The sequence below is a fragment of the Gossypium hirsutum genome, chromosome A08 (assembly GCF_007990345.1).
Source record: "Gossypium hirsutum isolate 1008001.06 chromosome A08, Gossypium_hirsutum_v2.1, whole genome shotgun sequence".
NCBI lineage: Eukaryota > Viridiplantae > Streptophyta > Magnoliopsida > Malvales > Malvaceae > Gossypium > Gossypium hirsutum.
Window position 1 is genome coordinate 107,596,936 of NC_053431.1, and position 19,815 is coordinate 107,616,750.

Sequence of the window (19,815 nt, forward strand, 5' to 3'; positions counted from 1 at the left end):
ACATACATACATACATACACACATACATACATATTAGTAGTAATTCTTTATTTTTGAGCTTAAGTATTTAATTCCATATTCTGATAAGAAGCTCATGTTTATTCAGTTGATGTTAGTTATTTTTCCAGTTAGGTAATTTATCAATTTAATCTCGATTCTAACCATCTTTTTTCAGCCTTCATCCATAACTTTAACCTAAAGCCCCATTACAACCCTTCAAAGAACTTTTGATTCGTGTATCATCTCATTTATAGTGGTGGAGATTTGATTTTCATGCAAGCCTATGGTAATAACTTTTCATGTTTGACTAATGAGCACTTAATCATTGAACCCTAAACACATTGAGTGATTTGAGTGAACCTTTAGTGAGGCTATCAATCAATGTCAATTTGGAATTAAAGATAATTGCTTAGATAAAGGGGGATGCCTATAATTTTATGATTAAAATGCTCAACTTTGACTATTTGAAACTTTAATGTTCTTTTAGTTAAATTTTTAATGTATCATTACTTGTGAATTATTTAGAACATTATTAATGAGAATTATAAGTTGAAAAGAATTTATTTTGATTGTGAGTTGAGGATTTTGCTTGAGGACAAGCAAATGCTTAAGTGTGGGGATATTTGATAAACCATAATTTATACATATTTTTACCCCATGCTTGGCATATTTATGAATGATTTTTCCTTGGTTTTAGTGAATTTGATGCTCCTAATCCTTTAATTTCATGTTTTATACTCAAGAGAGCATAGGATAGCAAAAAGAGCAAGAAATTGGCCAAAAACGGACAAATTGGGCTTAAAACAGTGTTTCACATGGCCTACGCACTTCCACACAGGTTATTCACATGCCCGTGTGTCATGACCATGTCAACTAAAAACCAACTCAGAATTACACACGGCTTGAGCACCTACACACGGGCATGGCACATGGCCGTGTCCTTATCGAGCCCAAGTCTAGTTGTACTCGGAAAAGGGCACTTTTAAGGGTTTGGATGCATTTTAAAGCCAATATAAACACCCTAGAAGAGGATTAAAAAAGAAATGCAGAGTTAGAGGCAGAAAATACTCAAGAATAGCCATCAAAATCACCTCGGATCTAGAATCTACATCAAGACTGAAGATTTCCATCCAATTTCCTAGAAGCTCTTTGGGTTTCTTTATGTTTTGTTGTTTTCCAAAATTTGAGATGTTTTCTATTAATATTATGAACTAAACTCCCTAAATACCTAAAGGAGATGAAACCTAAGATGAATCTTATTACTCTTTGATTTATATGATAAATACTTGTTCTTATTCTTAATTGTAAGTTTTAATTCTTGTTTTAATATTCCAGGATATTAATTCAGGTTTTTTTATGTGCTTATTCAGTGGAGAAAAAGTACATGTTTAAGAGCAGATCATTCATAATTAAACGGAGTTGCATGCAATCTTAGAGATAGGATGACATAAATCTGCCAAATTAGAGTCAAATCTAATAAAGGAATCCATAGATTGAGTTAATACGACAATAGGGGTTTTAATTAGAAAGAGATTTTGATTAATCAACCTAGAATCAGTTTTTTTAGTCTTAAAAGGCATAAAACACAAATTAGGAGTTTTTTTTTGTCTTAAAAGGGATAAAACATAAATCAGGGATTTCTACAGAATAAGTCAAGTGAATAAATCATCTAAGTCAAAGGTAATAAGTGAAGTCTAGGTGGATTCTTTCTTGGGTATTGCCTTCTCAATCGGTTGTTCAAAAGTATTTTTCAACTTTCATCTTTGTTGTAATCTTAGTTAATTAGATAATTAATTTAGTTTACAACATTCTCTTAAATTTTAGGCTAGATAATAAAAAGATAGTAATTACTAGTACTTTCAGTCCTCGTGGATACGATATTTTCAGTCTTACCATAACTATACTACTGTTCGATAGGTGCGCTTGCCTTAAGTCGAATTTTTAGTTAATTTCACGACCATCAGCAAGCACACCTATCGAACAGTAGTATGGTTATGGTAAGACTGGAAATATCGTATCCACAAGGACTAAAAGTACTAATAATTGCTATCTTTTTACTATCTAGGCTAACAATTAAGAGAATGTTTTAAACTAAGACTAATTATCTAATTAACTAAAATTACGACAGAGATAAAAAATTGGAAAATACTTTTTAGAAAACCAATGGAGGAGACAATACCCAAGGAAGAATCCACCTAGACTTCACTTATCACTTCTGAATTAGACAATTTATTCACTTGACTTATTCCGTAGAAATCTCTAATTTATGTTAATATCTCTCTCGAGACTAAGAACAACTGACTCTAGGTTGATTAATCGAAATATCTTTCAAATTAAAACCCCTATTATCGCATTAACTCAATCTAGGGATTCCCTTATTAGATTTGACTCTAATCCGGCAGATTTATGTCTTCCTATCTCTAGGATTGCATGCAACTCTGCTTAATTATGAATGATCTACTCTTAAACAGGGACTTTTGCTCCACTGAATAAGCACATCAAAACCTGAATTAATATTCTGAAATATTAAAACAAGGATTAAATCTCACAATCAAGAATAAGAACAAGTATTTATCATATAATTCAAATAGTAATAAGATCTATCTTAGGTTTCATCTCCCTTAGGTATTTAAGGAGTTTAATTCATAATAATGGAAAACATCTCAAAATTTGGACAACAACAAAACATAAAGAAACCCAAAGAACTTTTAAGGAAATTAAATGGAGATCTTCAGTCTTGAAGTAGATCCTACTTCCGAGCTGATTCCGATAGCTGTCCTTGAGTATTTTCTCATTTCTACTCTGCGTGTCCCCTTTAATCCTCTTCTAGTATATAGACTCTGGAATGCTTCAAAACCCTCAAAATTAGCCTTTTCCGAATAGAATTAGACTTGGGCTCGACAGGGACACGACCGTGTGGCATGCCCGTGTGATGGTGTTCAGGCCGTGTGTAATTCTGAGTTGGTTTTTAGTCGACACGACCATGACACACGGGCGTGTGGCCTGCCCGTGTGTATCACATGGGCGTGTGGTTTACCCGTGTGAAAATACCTAGACCGTGTGAAATACTGAGATAAGCCCATTTTGTTTGTTTTTGGCCCATTTCTTACTCTTTTCACCTTCCTATGCTCACTTGAGTATAAAAAAATGAAATTAAAGGATCAGGAGCATCAAATTCACTAAATCTTATGATAAATTATCCAAAAATATGTCAAGCATGAGATAAAAATATGTATATATTATGGCTTATCAGTTTCACCATTGGAGAAGGTGTTACGATTCGGCAGAAAAGGAAAATTAAGTCTGAGATTTATAGGGCCAGAATTTGTGGAAAGGTTTGGTCCTATAGCTTATCGGTTGGCTTTACCTCCGGAACTTGAGAAGATTCACAATGTGTTTCATGTGTCTATGCTAAAATGGTATAGGTCAGATCCTTCACACATAATTCCTCATACTGAAATTAAGCTTCAACCAGATATGACTTTTTTAGAAGAACAAGTGAAGATATTAAGAATTGCGGAATAAAAGACTACCATTGGTTAAAGTATTATGGAATCAACATGGTATGGAGGAGGCAACCTATGAAATAGAGGAGTCAATGAGATCACAGCATCCAAATCTATTTTCAGGTAACAAATTTCGAAGACGAATTTTTTTTAAAGGGGGAGAGTTGTAACGGCCTAATTTTCAGTGGTGTCGGAAAAAAGTGATTTGAGATCATTAAATCTGAAAAGTAAGATTGAACAAGATAGTAATTTAATATTTATGAGTCAAGTAAGAATTTAGAAGAATTTGTGAATTGGTGAATTAAAAGAATTTATTAGGTTAAATAGGTTAAAAACGAGGTACCGAGACCTCGAATTTGAAAACTGAGCCATAAATATTTTTAGAAATATTTATGGAGTGTCATTAAGTTATTATTAAAGTTTGGTTGAGAAATTTTAACATTTGGGTAGTCCATTAAATAAAAAGGACTAAATTGTAACAAATACAAAATTTGCTAGAAGGATTAAATAGCTCAAGTGTTAAAAGAAAGAGGATTTAAAGGGAAATTAAGCCTAAAAGTGAATAGGCTGGACGGCAAGGGCAAGAAAATCAGCAGAAAAACAAGGGAAATAAGGGCAAAATTGGAAATTTTACAATTTTAACTTTTAAAATAAGGACAAAATTGAAAAATCTAGAGATCACTTCATATTTTCTCAGCAAAAACACCATAGGAGGTCTGGAGAAAGCTGTTTTTTTATATTTTTACATCATTTGAGTTTAATTCTTGCTTTTTCTTGATAATTTTTATGTTTTTATGACTTTTACAGTTAGGTCCACTTATAGAATTCATTAGTTTTTTATTTGGTGGGTGAAATTGGAAGTTATCCTAGATAAGTAAGGGGATTTTATGATGAATTATTATGAAATTGAAGTTCTAATTTCATATTAAGGTGGTTTTATTAAGTGATTTTGATAGAAAATGGTATTTAGGACCTAATTGTGAAAAAGTTGTGAATTAGAGGTTGGTGTTAAAATTTAGAATATCAAAGGTTGTGAAATAGTGTATAATGATAAAATACAGTGTTAATTGAGAAAAATTAGTTCAATTGATGGGTAAATTGAGTAGGGGCTAAATTGTAAAAAAAACTATAAATTTTAGGGTAAAAGTGCAATTTCAAAAATTGAAGAGTATAAATTATGAAGTAAAATAGAAATGAAATAAATGCTAATGAGTGAAAATATTTTACATTATAGATCAAGAATCCAAAGAAGAACAAGGAAAAGAAAAAGTTGCGGAATAGTCCTCAAATTTCAATATCTTCTACAAATCAGTCGGGTAAGTTCATATGGTTGAATTTACATGTTTATTTTTGAATGATTGAATGATATAATGTTCTATTAAATATGAATTTGCTGTGGGATTGTGAAAATTTTTATAAAATGAAAGAATAAAGGTGGAAATTCAAATTAAGAAAAACGCAGGATAGAGTACGTTTGTATCGTGACTTGTAATGAATTGACGGATAAGACCACGGTTGATCCATGGCAAAGTGTGAAACGTAGGTATGGTATTAGCCATACTGAGTTGTGAAATGTTGGTATGGTATTATCCATAGTGAGTTAAGAAACGTAGGTATGGCATTTCCCATACCGATTTGTGAAATGTAGGTATGGTATTTCAATGAGGAAAACCATACTGAGTTGTGAATCGTGGTACTGAGCAACGACGTACTTAATTTCGTAAGACATTTCCTAATTTGATAATAAGTAATATATAAGGTGTGAACTAAAATGAAAAGGGATCGTGTAGTTGCTAATGTTGAGTTCAACTATGTAAAATATAATAACAGTGGTTGTGGATGGCAGGGAAGTTTAGTAAATGTTTTGTTATTGTTTGGAAATGTTATGTTGGTAAGCTTTACTTTTGAACCTATGAACTGACTAAGTTTCAATAAGCTTATCTGTGTGTGTTTGATGTCTTTGTACAGATTGAATTGAAGTGAAGTTGGTAGATCGGATCATCACAACAAAGCTCACTATCCAGATCAATTTCGGTAGCTTTTGTCTTATGTTTAAAGATTTATATGGCATGTATAGAGTTTAAATGAAATAAAGCAAAGATGTTATAAACTAGTTAACAATATTTTGCACTAAAACAGTTTTTGGTTAATAGCAGTAATTTGACTTTGACAATTCATCATAAATCATGGAAATCGAATTAGAGGTTGAATAAGATATGAAATTAAAGCCTATTGAATCTAGTTTCACATAGAAGAAACAGTGTAAGCAAAATACTTTCATATTATGAGATACTTGAATTTCTGTGAGACAAGGTCAAAGTGATTTCGAGCTCCCCTGTTCTGACTTTGGAAAATCATTAAAAATTGTAAAAAAACTATTTATGGATTATAATTTATATGATTAGAATCATCAATGAGCCTAGTTTCAAAAGAAATAAACAAGAACATCACTTGAATTCTGTACTATGAGATGATTAATTTTTAGTAAAGAAAGGTCAAAACTATCAAACAGCAGAATAGGGGTAACTTTGAAGAATAAACTGTACTTTTTGGATAATCCATAAATTCTGAAAATTTTATGGTAGAAAGATATGTGAGTCTAGTTTCAAATTATTTTTATGGATCTTAATTTAGAATTATGTAGTTTAAGATAAAAATAATTTAGTGACTATAACTCGAGTGGACAGTTTTGATGTGAATATAAGTAAATAATGAAATTTATGTGCAATTATTCCGTAAACTTCGGTAACATCTTGTACCCCTATTCCGGCGACGGATGTGGGTTAGAGGTGTTACAGAGTAACCCTTCTCGATGTCATTCAGGTACACCAATTGACAGCATAATCTTTAACTGAAGATAAGTTTTAAGACAGCCTGGAAAAGGGTAAAGATACTTGCATAGCACAATAAGCATACTTAGTAGATAAGAAAACTTTGGACTTCTATCAACATGACAAATAAACACTCATTTTTTAGGTAGAATTCTAATGCCTTTTTATTGTTATTAAGTTATCATATATTGAAAACATATATTACTGCTGTTAACAGTTTGATGATAGAAGAAATAAAAGCAAATTATGCTATGAAATCCATATCATTGAGTGCAGACTGTACTTCCCTTTAGGAAAAAAGAAAAAATGAAGTCATCTCAGGAAACATAGTTATGGAAGGAGATTTTAAAGAATAATAGTTTATATGACTGACATTCATGACATCTTCTGTTCAGTAATGTCCTGAAGTCAAGTCCACTTTAAATATGTTGATAATCAGAGACTCTGCTTCTTTGAGTTTGTGAGCTTTGCCCGAATTATGGCTACTTAAGGTATTTTGTTATGCCTCTGGTATTAAATTTCTATAATCAAAAACTTTTATATGAATTTCATACACTTGTCTCTTCTGATTCTCCTCACTTAAAAGTAACTTGCATTTCCATGTTGCCTTGCAAACTGCATTTTTGTTTGTTTGTGCAGCCTGTTTACAGTATTGAGGCCACTGATCAGCTGTTGAGGGTGGCTTATGATTTGAACTTGATGCCAACTTGTTTATAATGATGCCAGAGTCGAGACTCCCTTTAATTTGAGAGCCTGGGTTTGTGTCTCTGAGGATTTGATGTTGTTAGGATGATGAAAAGTGAGAACGCTGTCGGAATCCTTGACTTCAAGGACTTCTGCTGTAAATGACTTAAACGAGCTGCAAGTTAGAGTGAAGGAGAAACTGTCTAAGAATAGCTTTCTGATAGTTCTAGATGATGTTTGGAATGAGAACTATAATCATTCTATGATTCTTCTCAGTTCTTTTGAAGTAGGTTCAGTGGAAAGAAAAATCATTGTTACAACCAGTAATCAACGAGTTGCATCAATGTCGAGGGTGACTAATGACTCAAATTCTTCTCTCTAGTAATCTATAAATTATCTTATCCTACCAAGTGTTGCACTGTTATTTCAGCTGTTTGTACACCCCAGGAATGTGGAACATCTTTCACACTATTATACTGATGAGTCACTATATTCTTGTAAACTAAAATCGTTATACAAGAGAGATTGGTCCCCTAATCTGAAAACCTGATAGAGAAAAGAAATCTTACATCCATGTCATCAAAACTACCTAAACAGAAATTATATTGATCTAAGTTCATCGCTTTTGTATCTAATTTAGTCCTGTGCGTTGTGTTTGCATATGTACGGATGCATGAAAGCAGCCTGAGTTTTTTCAACTTTTTTTTATTAAAAAGCTACGAATAAAGATAATTTTATTATAATGGCAAAAGAACAAAAAGTATAAAAGATAAAAAAATTAAATCCCGAAAACTCGAAAACAAAGAATCCTCAACGTAAACACAAAATTCGGTTGTAAAAAAGTCTATTTATAGGTTAAATTCATAAGTGAAATAATAACAAAATAATTTGACTAATGAGAGTTGGATTGAAACAAATAAACAGATTTTAACTTGAACATTATTTCTCAAATTTATGTGAAATAGGAGTAATACTTAACAAGCACTTTGAGCACCATAATAAAAATGTAAAATTTAAAGAAACCTGCAAAAAATTTTTATGAAGCACGAGCTAAGCTAAGCTAGAAATGATACTAATTGTGGGTTTTAGATAAATCACACATTTGCAGAGATGGAATTGTTGACAGCTTATCTCACCTAATCTCATTAGGGATTATTGATTTAATGTTTTGATTATGTTTCCTTAGTTAAGCCTACTCTTTTAATATAAATAGCCATGTAAAATTTTCTCTTGAATATATAAGAGAAAAGGATTCATATTATCAACATGCTATCAAGAGCTTAAGAATCCAGATTTAGAGAGCCTATTTTTTTGAAATTTCGAAACCCTAGAAAATTCAATTTGGTACTCTTCATTTTTCAGCCTATTTTTTTCTCACCATCCTTTTCAACAGAGCCGCAGTCTTATCTCCAGCAAAACCTCAAAATCCAGTAACCAAACTACCTACACGTGGCTCTTACGCGCCACTACAACTTTGTTGTACTTGCTCACATTCGTTAAGTTTGATTATTTGATGACCATCATTAGTTTTGTTGGTGTTTCTTCTGCCTTCCTTGCTGTTATTGGCTCTTATGGTGCATTTCGTTTTAGAGAAAAACAATAGCAAAATTAAAAAAGAATCCAACATCCAATTTTTTAAAGTCAAGTAATGCTTTTACTACTCATATTAATACTGACTCATGAATTATTGATTCTGGTGCGAATAGATACATGATAGATTCCTTTAAAAGTTTTTTAAACTACAGATTCCACTAAAATTTTTTAAACTACTTCCCAAGTCAAACAAAAAAAAGTGTCAAGATAACCGATGGGTCTTTTACTCTTGTAATTGATAAGCTATAAAAAACATATTTTAATCACATTCTTAATGCATTTTTGGATTAATTATGCAAATTAGTGAATTTGATGCTCCTAATCATTTAAATTCATGTTTCAATACTTAAGAGAGCATTTGGGAGCGAAAAACAAACCAAAATCAGACAAATAGAGTTGTTTTCAGGAGCTACATGGCCTGGGCATTTCCACACGCCTGTTTGAGCCACACGGGCTGGACACACGCCCATGTGCCAGCCCATGGTAATTTCGCACCTTGCTTCCCAAACATAATTAAAAACACAATTTTTAGGCTCTCTAAGCATTCTAAAGTCTATAAATACCGATCAGAAGAAGACATAAGCGAGCCATCAGAGACGATCAAAGAACACCATCGGAATCAACTCAACAATGGATCTCCATCGAGATTAAAGACCTTTTAATTTCTTTTAAAGTTTTATTGAGTTTTTTTATGTCTTGTGGTTTTTCTGACTTTGAGATGTTTCTATTCAGGATTATGAACTAATTCCCTAGATACCTAGGGAGGATGAAACCTATGATGAATCATTTTATTTAATGTTTGTTTTTACGTGATAAATACTTGATTCTTGTTCTCAATTATGTATGCTTATTTCTTGTTTTAATATTTTCAGGATATTAATTCATGTTTAATATGTCTATTTAAGAGTAGATCTAGCATAATTTAGTGGAGTTGCATGTAATCCTAGAAATAGGACGACATAAATCTACCAGATTAGAGTCAAATCTAATAGGGGAATCCATAGATCGAGTTCATGCGGCGATAAGGGTTTTAATTAGAAAAAGATTACAATTAATAAACCTAGAGTCAGTTGTTTTTACTCTCGAATGAGATATTAACATAATTTAAGGATTTCTACAGATCAAGACACAAGTGAATAAATCGTTTAATTCAGATTCATAATAATAGGTGAAGTCTAGGTGGATTCTTTCCTGGGCATTGTCTATCTTATTGATTAATATTCAATTATTTCCTTAATTCATTCTTTGTTGCGTTCTTAGTTAAATTAGTTTAGTAAATTTAGATTAAAACACATCACTCCAAATTATCGGCTAAATAATAGGAAAACAGTAATTACCAATACTTTTAGTCCTTGTGGATACGATATTCTCTACTCACTATAGCTATACTATTGTTTGATAGGTGCACTTGCCTTTGCCGTATTTATAGTTAGTTTAGTGACCATCAGTAACTAGATCTGGTTCTGTTAGTTTGTACTACATGTTCCTCATTTTTCGATTCACCTTTTATCTATTAGTTTCATCACAAATACCTTAAACTACAAAATTGAGGTTTTCTAGATCATTGTGTATTCTAGGACCTTCAGACAAGAAAGAAGATTGGCAGTGGTAGATTGCATGATGGGTTATATATGTTGGAGAGCAGTAGTGAATCTATTCAAGTCTTTTTTGGAAGTAATAAGGTTATCAACCAAGAAATAATGAAGTTGTAACATCCCCTAACCTTTATCCGTCACCGAAACAGGGTTACGGAGCATTACCGAACTTTTTCAATCAATAACAAACATAAAACAAATAATTTATCATACACTTCATAATTATATCATATTTTCCCTTTATTGAGCCCTTGAAGCCCAAAATAAAAGTTAGAAACAAATCGGGACCAATTCGGTTACCTTAGAAATTTTTCAAGAAATTTCAAAATTTTCCTAGGTGCAGGGCACACACGCCCGTGTGACCAAGGGACACGCCCGTGTAACCCTATGACATGCCCGTGCTTCAAGCTGTGTTCTACCCCATGTAACTCTCTGACTACATCGCACGGCCAAGTCACACGCCCGGGTGCTAGGCCGTGTACCTCACACGGCTAAGACACACGCCTGTGTCTCTGCCCGTGTGGGGATTCCTGAACATTCTGTTTTGAAAATTTTAAGTTGCAGGGGACACATAGCCAAACCGCATGCCCATGTGATAGCCGTGTGTCTCACATGGTCTGGTCACACGCCCGTATGCCAGGCCATGTGAACTCAAAATGAGCTTTTTACATCAATATTACTAACCCTGCAAATCTTGAACAACAAACAACTCAAAATCCAATTGTTCAACCAATCTAAAACACAATTAAATACCTCTAAAACTTTTCAAAATAGGCACCCTAAGTGCCTAATCAATGAACCATCATAGATACCTTACTTATATTATCAAAACAATCCAAATAATCATCAATCAAACCAATTTCTAAACTATACCAACTTAACTCAAATTTTGTCTATTCATTCATTCACTTGTGCAACAACTTAAACATTCCACATTAAGCCTTAACATATCACATATATCTATGTATCAACAACTAACATCATCTTGTATTATTATTTACATTCACTTCCCAAAATGACAACTTAAACATCTTAGGTACATGCCATTACTAAGAAGAAATATACTTTACCACTTTGAGTTCAGGATCGGCTTTGGATGCTGATTCTATGATCTGACTTTAACCTAATCTGCGTACAGAAAACAAACCGTATGCTGAGTATAAACTCAGTGGTATTTCTATAATCCGAATACTTTAAAATAATATCATAGTAAACATGTACATTTAATCTTACAAAATATTAGTTAACAAATAAATCAATTTATACACTAACCACCATTTCTCAATTCTAGCTATCTCAAATAGATTTTCTTACTTTGTTTCACACATCTTTTATCAATAATCATGTTTATTTCATGAGCTCATAACTCATGCAATTTCATGCATTTCAATTACACAATTCATTTCATTGATCACTCCAATCTATATTCAATATCATCAAATATCAATCAATCGGCCAACATATTTATTTACCCCTATTAACGCGACTCAGACTAAAACGGATACAAGGATCCAACCAAAACACACCAGTATGGCACCCAGTGCCTCATCGGATAATTTGAAGTAATAGTTGACACCCAGTGTCTCATCGGCCATGCCGAAGTAAGTTGGTAACCAGTACCTTATCGAATTTATCCGAAGTAATGCTTGACACCCAATGTATCATCGACTTGTGGTCGAAGTGGTCCCTGAACTCTTCCAATCCTATGGCATGCCAACAATATCTGACTTAGCCCGATACAGTTAATAGGGTTTATTTCAATTTCTCAATTCAATTTCAATCAAAATCCACACCAATCATAAATTCTTATAATTTCATTTCAATATCAAGATAATAACACTCACCCTATATACTTAACATAACATTTAATTAAATCACAACAAATAACAATTACTAGATTCGGATTATAGAAATACAAGCCATAGTTTCCAAGCTAATCCTCGTTGACTTTTGTCTTTTCCTTTCTTAGCTGAGGTCTCTGACACAACGTTAGCTATGGAAATTTAAACAATTTAAAATCATCAATTTACACAATTTCACATTGAATATTTCAATTTATATTCAATTTTTGCATAAATTCTAATTTAGTCCTTAAATCAAGACTAACTTTATTTCTTCCAAAACTAATTTCATATCTTATTCAATTTCAGCTTTAGACTAATTTCAACTTTCTAATTTCACCATAAAACCCTAAATTTTGAAAATTATCAATTTAGTCCCTACACTACAGTAAAACAAGTTTTTAGTGGCCTTTTTTTGGGTCTATAACTAAGCGCTACTAAAACTATTTGCGGCGAGCGCCGCAAAAAACGCTGCTAAAGGCAACGCCGCTAACGTTTTGAGACGTTTATGTAAAAAAAGGCTGCCATAGAACATGACCTTTAGTGGCACTTTTCCCGCAAACGTTGTTAAAGACCATGACCTTTAGCGGCGCTTTTCTCACAAACGCCATTAAAGAATATAAAAACGCCGCTATAGAAAAAACATTTAGCGGAGCTTTTCCCACAAACGCCTCTAAAGAACATGACCTTTAAAAAATATTTTTTAATTACATAATATTTATTTCTATGAAAAATATTATATTATGTTTTATTTTTGAAATTTGAACTTTAAACTATGTACTTTTAAGGATAAATAAAAATATTAATTAAATTAAATTTTCTATTAAAATTTTAACTTTAAAACTAAATATAAAAATTAATGAATTTAAATTTAGAATTTAAATATTATATTTTAAAAAATGAGCAATCTACCTCACAGCTCATCTAATCTATATTAACTCGACCAATTATAAAAGAAGCTACAAAACTCGTAATAATTAACCATTATGGTTAAAGAAGCTAGTACACAAGGTAGCTACAAAACCCTGTTTCCATAACACAAAATTCAAGTTCTGACTAAGATGAATGACCATGGAATGCAACATTAAATAACATTCCACTTGAAGAAGTGCTAAGTCTTGGCTTTTCTAGCTTGAAGAGATTGAATCCTCTGCCGCACCTTCAATATCTAAAGGATGCAAAACCAAATGATCAGATTCATCGTCACTTTGGCAGATAAATCTAGTTACAATCTAGTTACAATCTATTATCCACACCGAGGTGCCTGGATTCTAGACTCTAGAGTTTGATATTAAGAGGACACAAACATTTTTCAGTGGTTTTACAATATAATTCAACACTATTTGATTTCATATCTAGAGGACATTAATAGAAACTCATACTGATGGTTGTTATTCCAGTTTAAGAGATACAAACTTCCATAAAACCCAAAAGTCATATGGATTCATGTAAAAAGCATATGGTAAATGCTAATAGTATTAGTTAAAATATTGCATGATGTCTGCTAATGAAAAAAAGGATATCCTTAACATCATTTTAAAGATCAGCCAGCATGCAATAGAGCACATAATGGAGTGCAAAACTTATAGCGAAGGTAAAAAAGATATACCTCTGATGATTTTGGTAGAAATTGTCCAATTGATAGTAGACATAGATAGGCTTCTTCATTCGCTTCTTAACTTAGTAAAAGCAACAAGTGAACACTTAACAGTGTTAAAGTACACTTTTTTTAGAATATCTACGACTGCTTCATTCATTTTACATGTTTTTTTTCTTTTCTTTTCTTTTTTTACAAACTACGTACTTATTGGAAGGAACAATTGATATTCAAAGTACTAAAGTTGGTACAAACTAGTAAATTTTTCTTATAAAAGTAGACTGCAAATCCCATCAAACTCCAATGTCCAACCCCAGTTCCTAACTATCTCTATTCGATGCACACTCCTAACAAAATTTCTGCAAAACCAACATTAATTCATCCAAATTTATACACTGTATTAATAAATTCAATTTTAACCTTAACTTGCGTATGTATTTAAAATTCGGTCCAATATGTTAAGATGATTAAAGTTTTTTCTTATAAGAAGATAATGTAAAAGGATTGCAAATGTCTATAAATGCCGGATAAATTTATGGTTTTTTTCTTGCACTCCTTCCATGATTACTATTATTTGCAAAGGTTGCTTGTAATAAGAAAACTAGAGCAAGGAACCAAGAAAAGGAAGGAAAAATATTTTTATTGCCGTGGAATATCGCCTGCAATCAGCCATTCTCATTCTTTGTCCTGGTAGGTGAGAATATAATCATCTTCATCACATTTTTTGTCTGTTCATGACAGGAAAAAGAAAAAAGCAAGCTGAATATTGAGATTTTTGGTATTCTTTTACCTTTTGAGGAATTTATGTATATAATCAATGACTTTACCTTTAGCAAACATGGTGATCAAGGAGTTGGTAAGTGATTGATAAGAGTGATAAAGCTTTATATCAATCTTTCTTGTTATTGGTATTATGTTCTTGCAGTGCTTTGTCTTGTATATGGAACAAATCAAGCAAGCTCAAGTTCATAATTTCATATATATATGCTACTTGGTTTTGGATATTACTATAAGACTGGATTCGTATTAGATAGGAATATGAGATTTTTCATATATTTGGAGAGTTATTAGAGAATTATATCCTATATTATGTCTGATATATTTTTAATATAAGGTGTCGGATTCTTTAAAAAGAAATAATGAAAAAATCAAAGCACAATATATGTTAAAATAATACAATGAAAGATGGTTTTGACATTTTTGGTTTAGTAGAATTTTTAAAATGAGCTCAGGAATTAGATATTTATAAAAGAAACCATGGCATACCTTTTTCTGAAGCTCAGAAATTGATTCAACCATAAGTTGATTCTGCGAGTTAAACATTATCAACAACCAAGTTATGTTGCTGCAGAATTATAAGCAAAATTATATGCATGCATGCATAACTTCTCATACAAAAGTAAGACTTGATATTCGAATTTTGAGTATATTAAAAAATTTTAACTAGAGGGGCAAATTTAAAGGCAAGCAGGGACTTGACTCTTCAAAAATGAAAATGGTCTATTTAAAAGATTTTTGAATTCACCCCTAATTGTTTATGTGGTTGAGATGCTATTTTTAATCAATACGATAAAATATTAGACCAATTTAAAATATAAATCATGAAAATCTTTTACACTAAGGAAAATAATGTTTTAGTATATATATTGTTGGAGTGATTTAAACATTGTTGGATCTTATGCGTTTAAGGGCAGAATCAAGTTGTTGCTCCAAATTTTGAAGTTCTCTAAGACTCAAATTCTGGATATCTTCTCCTTCGTAATGCCTAGAAATATAATTAATTATTTTATTAAAAGAGAAAGATGCATGCCTTGTATGTATCTAAAATTTGAAGCAATTGGGGGGGTACCTCAGGTCTCTTTGTAAAGTCTCCATTCTAGCTTTAAGTTTTGCATGTTCCCAGGTCTAGTTTCCCTGTAAAAGAACATATTGAAATCATCTCAAGTCAACAAGTAGAACAGATTTGGTGTCTTCAAAATTTTCATGGTCTAATCCATGAACATCCGCTTTCAAAATGAAACCAAAAAAGCATGTTTTAAAAAAATTAAAGATTTGTAAAATGAAGTTTAGGAGGGTTGAGTCTACATTTTGTTTAATTTCATCTGTAGCACATTGGATCTCAGTATACGAGTATCTTTCATATCGTTCAAGGCAGACTCAACATCTTTATCACTCTTAAGATCTTGTATAAACTCAACATCTTTATTGAAAGGCAGACTCAGCATATCAAACAGTTTAACCTCAAATTTGCATTGGTCAGATGTCTTTACTCGCATCTTTATTGATAGGTTTTATAGAGACTAATTGTTCTGCTTTCTAAAAAGTGGATCTAAATGCATAACTAATAACCAACACTCATATCATTTAAAACACCAACAAATAGAAAATAAGTACATTACTTAATGACCCAGAATTGAATACAAATAGAACCACAATCAATCCAATCCCATGAAATTCAAAGAAAACATACAGTAGAACCTTAGGGGGAAAAACAAATAAGCAAGAGAAGAGATGTATACCATTGGGAATATCTTTAAGCTGAGTACCATGACTCTGAAAAGCAAATCAAAGTTCAAAAAACAATCATAACACAAAGAAAATGACTTGAATGAAACCAAATCCTTAACCCTAGAAAAGAAAGCATACCTTTTCAATTAACAGAGTTTTAGATGAGGAAGACCATGCAACAGAAGGAGCTGAATACCTTTCTACGACTTTTTTTCCCTTGTAGGCCTATCACTACTAGGCGTCACTGGCTCTTTCTTCTCAGCCGAATCTTGACCAGATTTCTAGAACTCCCCTTTCTACTACTATCTTTGACCTTTTTAGTCCCTTCATCTTCACTCTCTTCTTCTTCCTCCTCCCCCCTCTTCTCTTCCTCCTCCTCTTCTTCTTCTTCTTCATCGTTCTTCTTCTTTTCAACTTCCATTTGTTTCTCCAAAACCTCCTTACTTCCTTCTTCGTTTTCTTTATCTATCACCTCCTCTTCCTCCGGTTTCTTGTCATCTAGCGTTTCTGTCGCCATAGAAATCACCGGTAAAATTAAAAGGAAACTGTATGTACCCTTGAAAGCCTAGAATTAAAAGAAACCCTAACAGATCGAGAGAAAATGAGTAGCTATGGTGGGTGAATTCAGTGCAGTGAAATAAAAAGGAAAAAGAAGTGTGATCTTGGTGTTGTTGGAAATAAGAAATTTGGGGGCAAATTTTGAGAGTGAAAGGGAAAAAGAAATAAGTACAAACTTTTATTTGCGAGGTTTAGGGCGCACAACGGAGATGAGAAGAAGAGGGAGTAACGAGCGAGATTTTGATTTCCTTTTTTTGGTATAAAAAATAATGGCCTGTTTTTCAAAAAGTGCCGCTAATTCTGGGATCTATTGCGGCGTTTTCACTAAAAACGCCACTATAGCTCAAATTTTTACTAAAAAGACCACTGTAGCTCAACTTTTTGTGGCGTTTTGCCCAAAAACGTCACTATTGCTCAATTTTATTTTTTTCCATTTTTAACATTTTTTTCTATTTTTTTCTTTCAATATTTTTGTGCTGAGATTATCATTTTTTGGAAATTTTTTTAATTTTGAATATTGAACTTTTTAACTGAAATATGGACTAAAATATTAAGTTTTTAAGTTTTTTACTTTTTTTATTTTTTATTTTTAAATTTTAAATTATTTTTGAATATTTTTATAATTTTTAAATTAACATATAAAATACAAAAGGAAACTTTAACAGAAATAAAATGAAATAGATGAATTAAAAAATACAAAATGACACAGCAATATAAGCATTATTCTTTTAAGTATGGTCCGCATTACTTGTTTAGATTTTTATATAAATGGCATTTAATTATATGTATACACCTAAATTTTGATAGAGATACATCTCAGAATTATATATGAATTTCAGTTTAATGTGTAATTGTAGACGTGAAATTCTAATTGTGGTTTAAATGTATAGTTAAAACTTTAATTTTGATTTAATCATACATATTTTAAAAAAATAAATGCATCAATATATTTTTATATTGAATAAATATAAATATTTATGTATGCAATAGATAAATATAAAATGATGTTATATCAATAATTGTGTTAATAATTTACAAGAACTAGATCAAATTAAAGTTCATGTATACGATTGCACACTAAACCATTGTTCATGTTGCTTTTGGGATTTAACCCATTTTGATATATATATTTTTTTAAAATAATAATTCATATTTATCTTATTTAGATTTATATTATAAAAAAATTCAAAATACACAAGTTAAATAGTTCACCATATTTACCCCTAAACACTAAAAATTAAACCTTAAACCCCAAACACCAAAACCCAAATCCTAAACCATAAATCCTAAATCCTAGACTATAAACCTACACCCAAAACCCTAACTATATCGTTACCTATCCATATAAATCTGTTATTTTATTTATTTATTTATCAATTTTTTTAAATCTAATATTTAAATATATATGAAATGGTTTAGATTAAATATTTTTAAATATAAAAGCATTAATTGATTGTACAAAATTTCATCATTTAACAAATCTCAAGTAAACCTTAAATCTTAAATCATTTAATATATATAAAGTTTATCTATTATCTCTTAAATAATTTAAACTATAATCATAATTTTAATATATTAAAAATTAATATTATCTCTTTTACAATTATATAAGAAATTATTTAATATATAAATTAAAAAAACAATAATTAATATAAAACTTAAACCCCTATCCCCTATCCCTATAAACCTTAAATCATAAACCCTAAACCATTAACCCTTAACCCTTAAACCTTAAACCCTAACCCCTAAACCATAAACCATAAACCATAAACCATAATCCCTAAATCCATAATCCATAAACCTTAAAATGTAACTCCTAAAGCTTAAACCCTAAACCATATACCCTAAACCCTAAACCTTAAACTATAATGATAATTAATTCAACATTTTAAAATTAATATTATCTCTTTTACGATTATATAAGAAATTATTTAATATATAAATTAAAAAACAATCAGTCATATACCCAAAAAAAATTAAAATTATTTTAAATAATAGTATTTTAATTTTTTTCATTTTTAACAAATATTTTTCTATGTTTTTACTTTCAAATTTTTTTCTACCTTTCATTTTTTTTTGAAAAATTTAAGTATTCAATTAAAAATAAATTGTATTTTAATTAATATAAATAAACTAGTTGTGCTCAATTTTTTTGCGGCGTTTTTTAAAAAGCCGCTAATGGTCGACCTTTAGTGGCGTTTTTTAAAAAGCGCCGCTAATGCTCAATCTATAGCGGCGTTTTTCAAAAAATGCCGCTAATGCTACTAAAGCTCAACATAAAACGATGGCATTAAGCTTACTTTTTTTCAGCTTTTTTTAAAAAGCGCCGCTAATGGTTGACCATAGCTGCGTTTTTCAAAAAGCGTCGCTAATAGTCAACCCATAAAGGCTTTTTTAAAAAGCGCCGCTAATGCTCGATCTATAGGGGCTTTTTTATCCAAACACCGCTAAAAACGTCGCTAAAAACCTATTTTGTTGTAGTGCTATTACTCAAAACTTATAATTTATTTTACAATTCAATCATTTTCTCTATTCTAACTTCAAATTCTATCAATTTAACCCTAATACTTCAATTTATTCAACATGAACAACATCTAAAAATCCACTAATTTCTAAAATTTTAAATAAATCTAGTATTTTGTTCTAGGATTCTTAAAACATCAAAATTATAAGAAAATGGACTAAATTGGCTTACCAATTTGAAGGCATGTTTGGTTCGCTGTAACGGAATAGGGCTACAATGGAATAGAATTGTAATGGAATAGAGTTGTAATGGAATAGAACTGTAATCAGTAATTCAATTGTTTGGTTGAATGGAATGGAATAGAACTGTAATGGTATTCTTATGTTTGGTTGAATGAAATGATGCTGTAATAGTATAAGAAAAAAAGCTGAAATGACTAAAGTACCCTTAATAAATTTATTTTAAGTACAAAATTATTGTTATTAAATTTTACTAAGATTATTATTAAAATAATAAATAATTTAATCATATTTTAATATAATTATTACTAAGTATAATTAAATAAAAATAAAAATATATAATTTAATAACATTCTTAATATAATTTTTATTAAAATATGAATTAATAAAAATCATAAC

At 30.9% G+C, this 19,815-nt stretch overlaps 1 protein-coding gene across 1 annotated transcript; it reads right to left on the reverse strand.

Moving 5' to 3' along the window:
• Nucleotides 1-14,312: 14,312 nt before the first annotated feature.
• Nucleotides 14,313-16,672, reverse strand: LOC107933960 (protein FANTASTIC FOUR 1-like). The gene is made up of 4 exons (XM_016866281.1): nucleotides 16,430-16,672; nucleotides 16,118-16,200; nucleotides 14,914-14,992; nucleotides 14,313-14,375 (listed from the first exon to the last, which is right to left on the reverse strand). The coding sequence occupies exons 1-4, from the start codon at nucleotides 16,670-16,672 to the stop codon at nucleotides 14,313-14,315; spliced, it is 468 nt and encodes a 155-aa protein (XP_016721770.1).
• Between the last annotated feature and the right edge of the window lie 3,143 nt (nucleotides 16,673-19,815).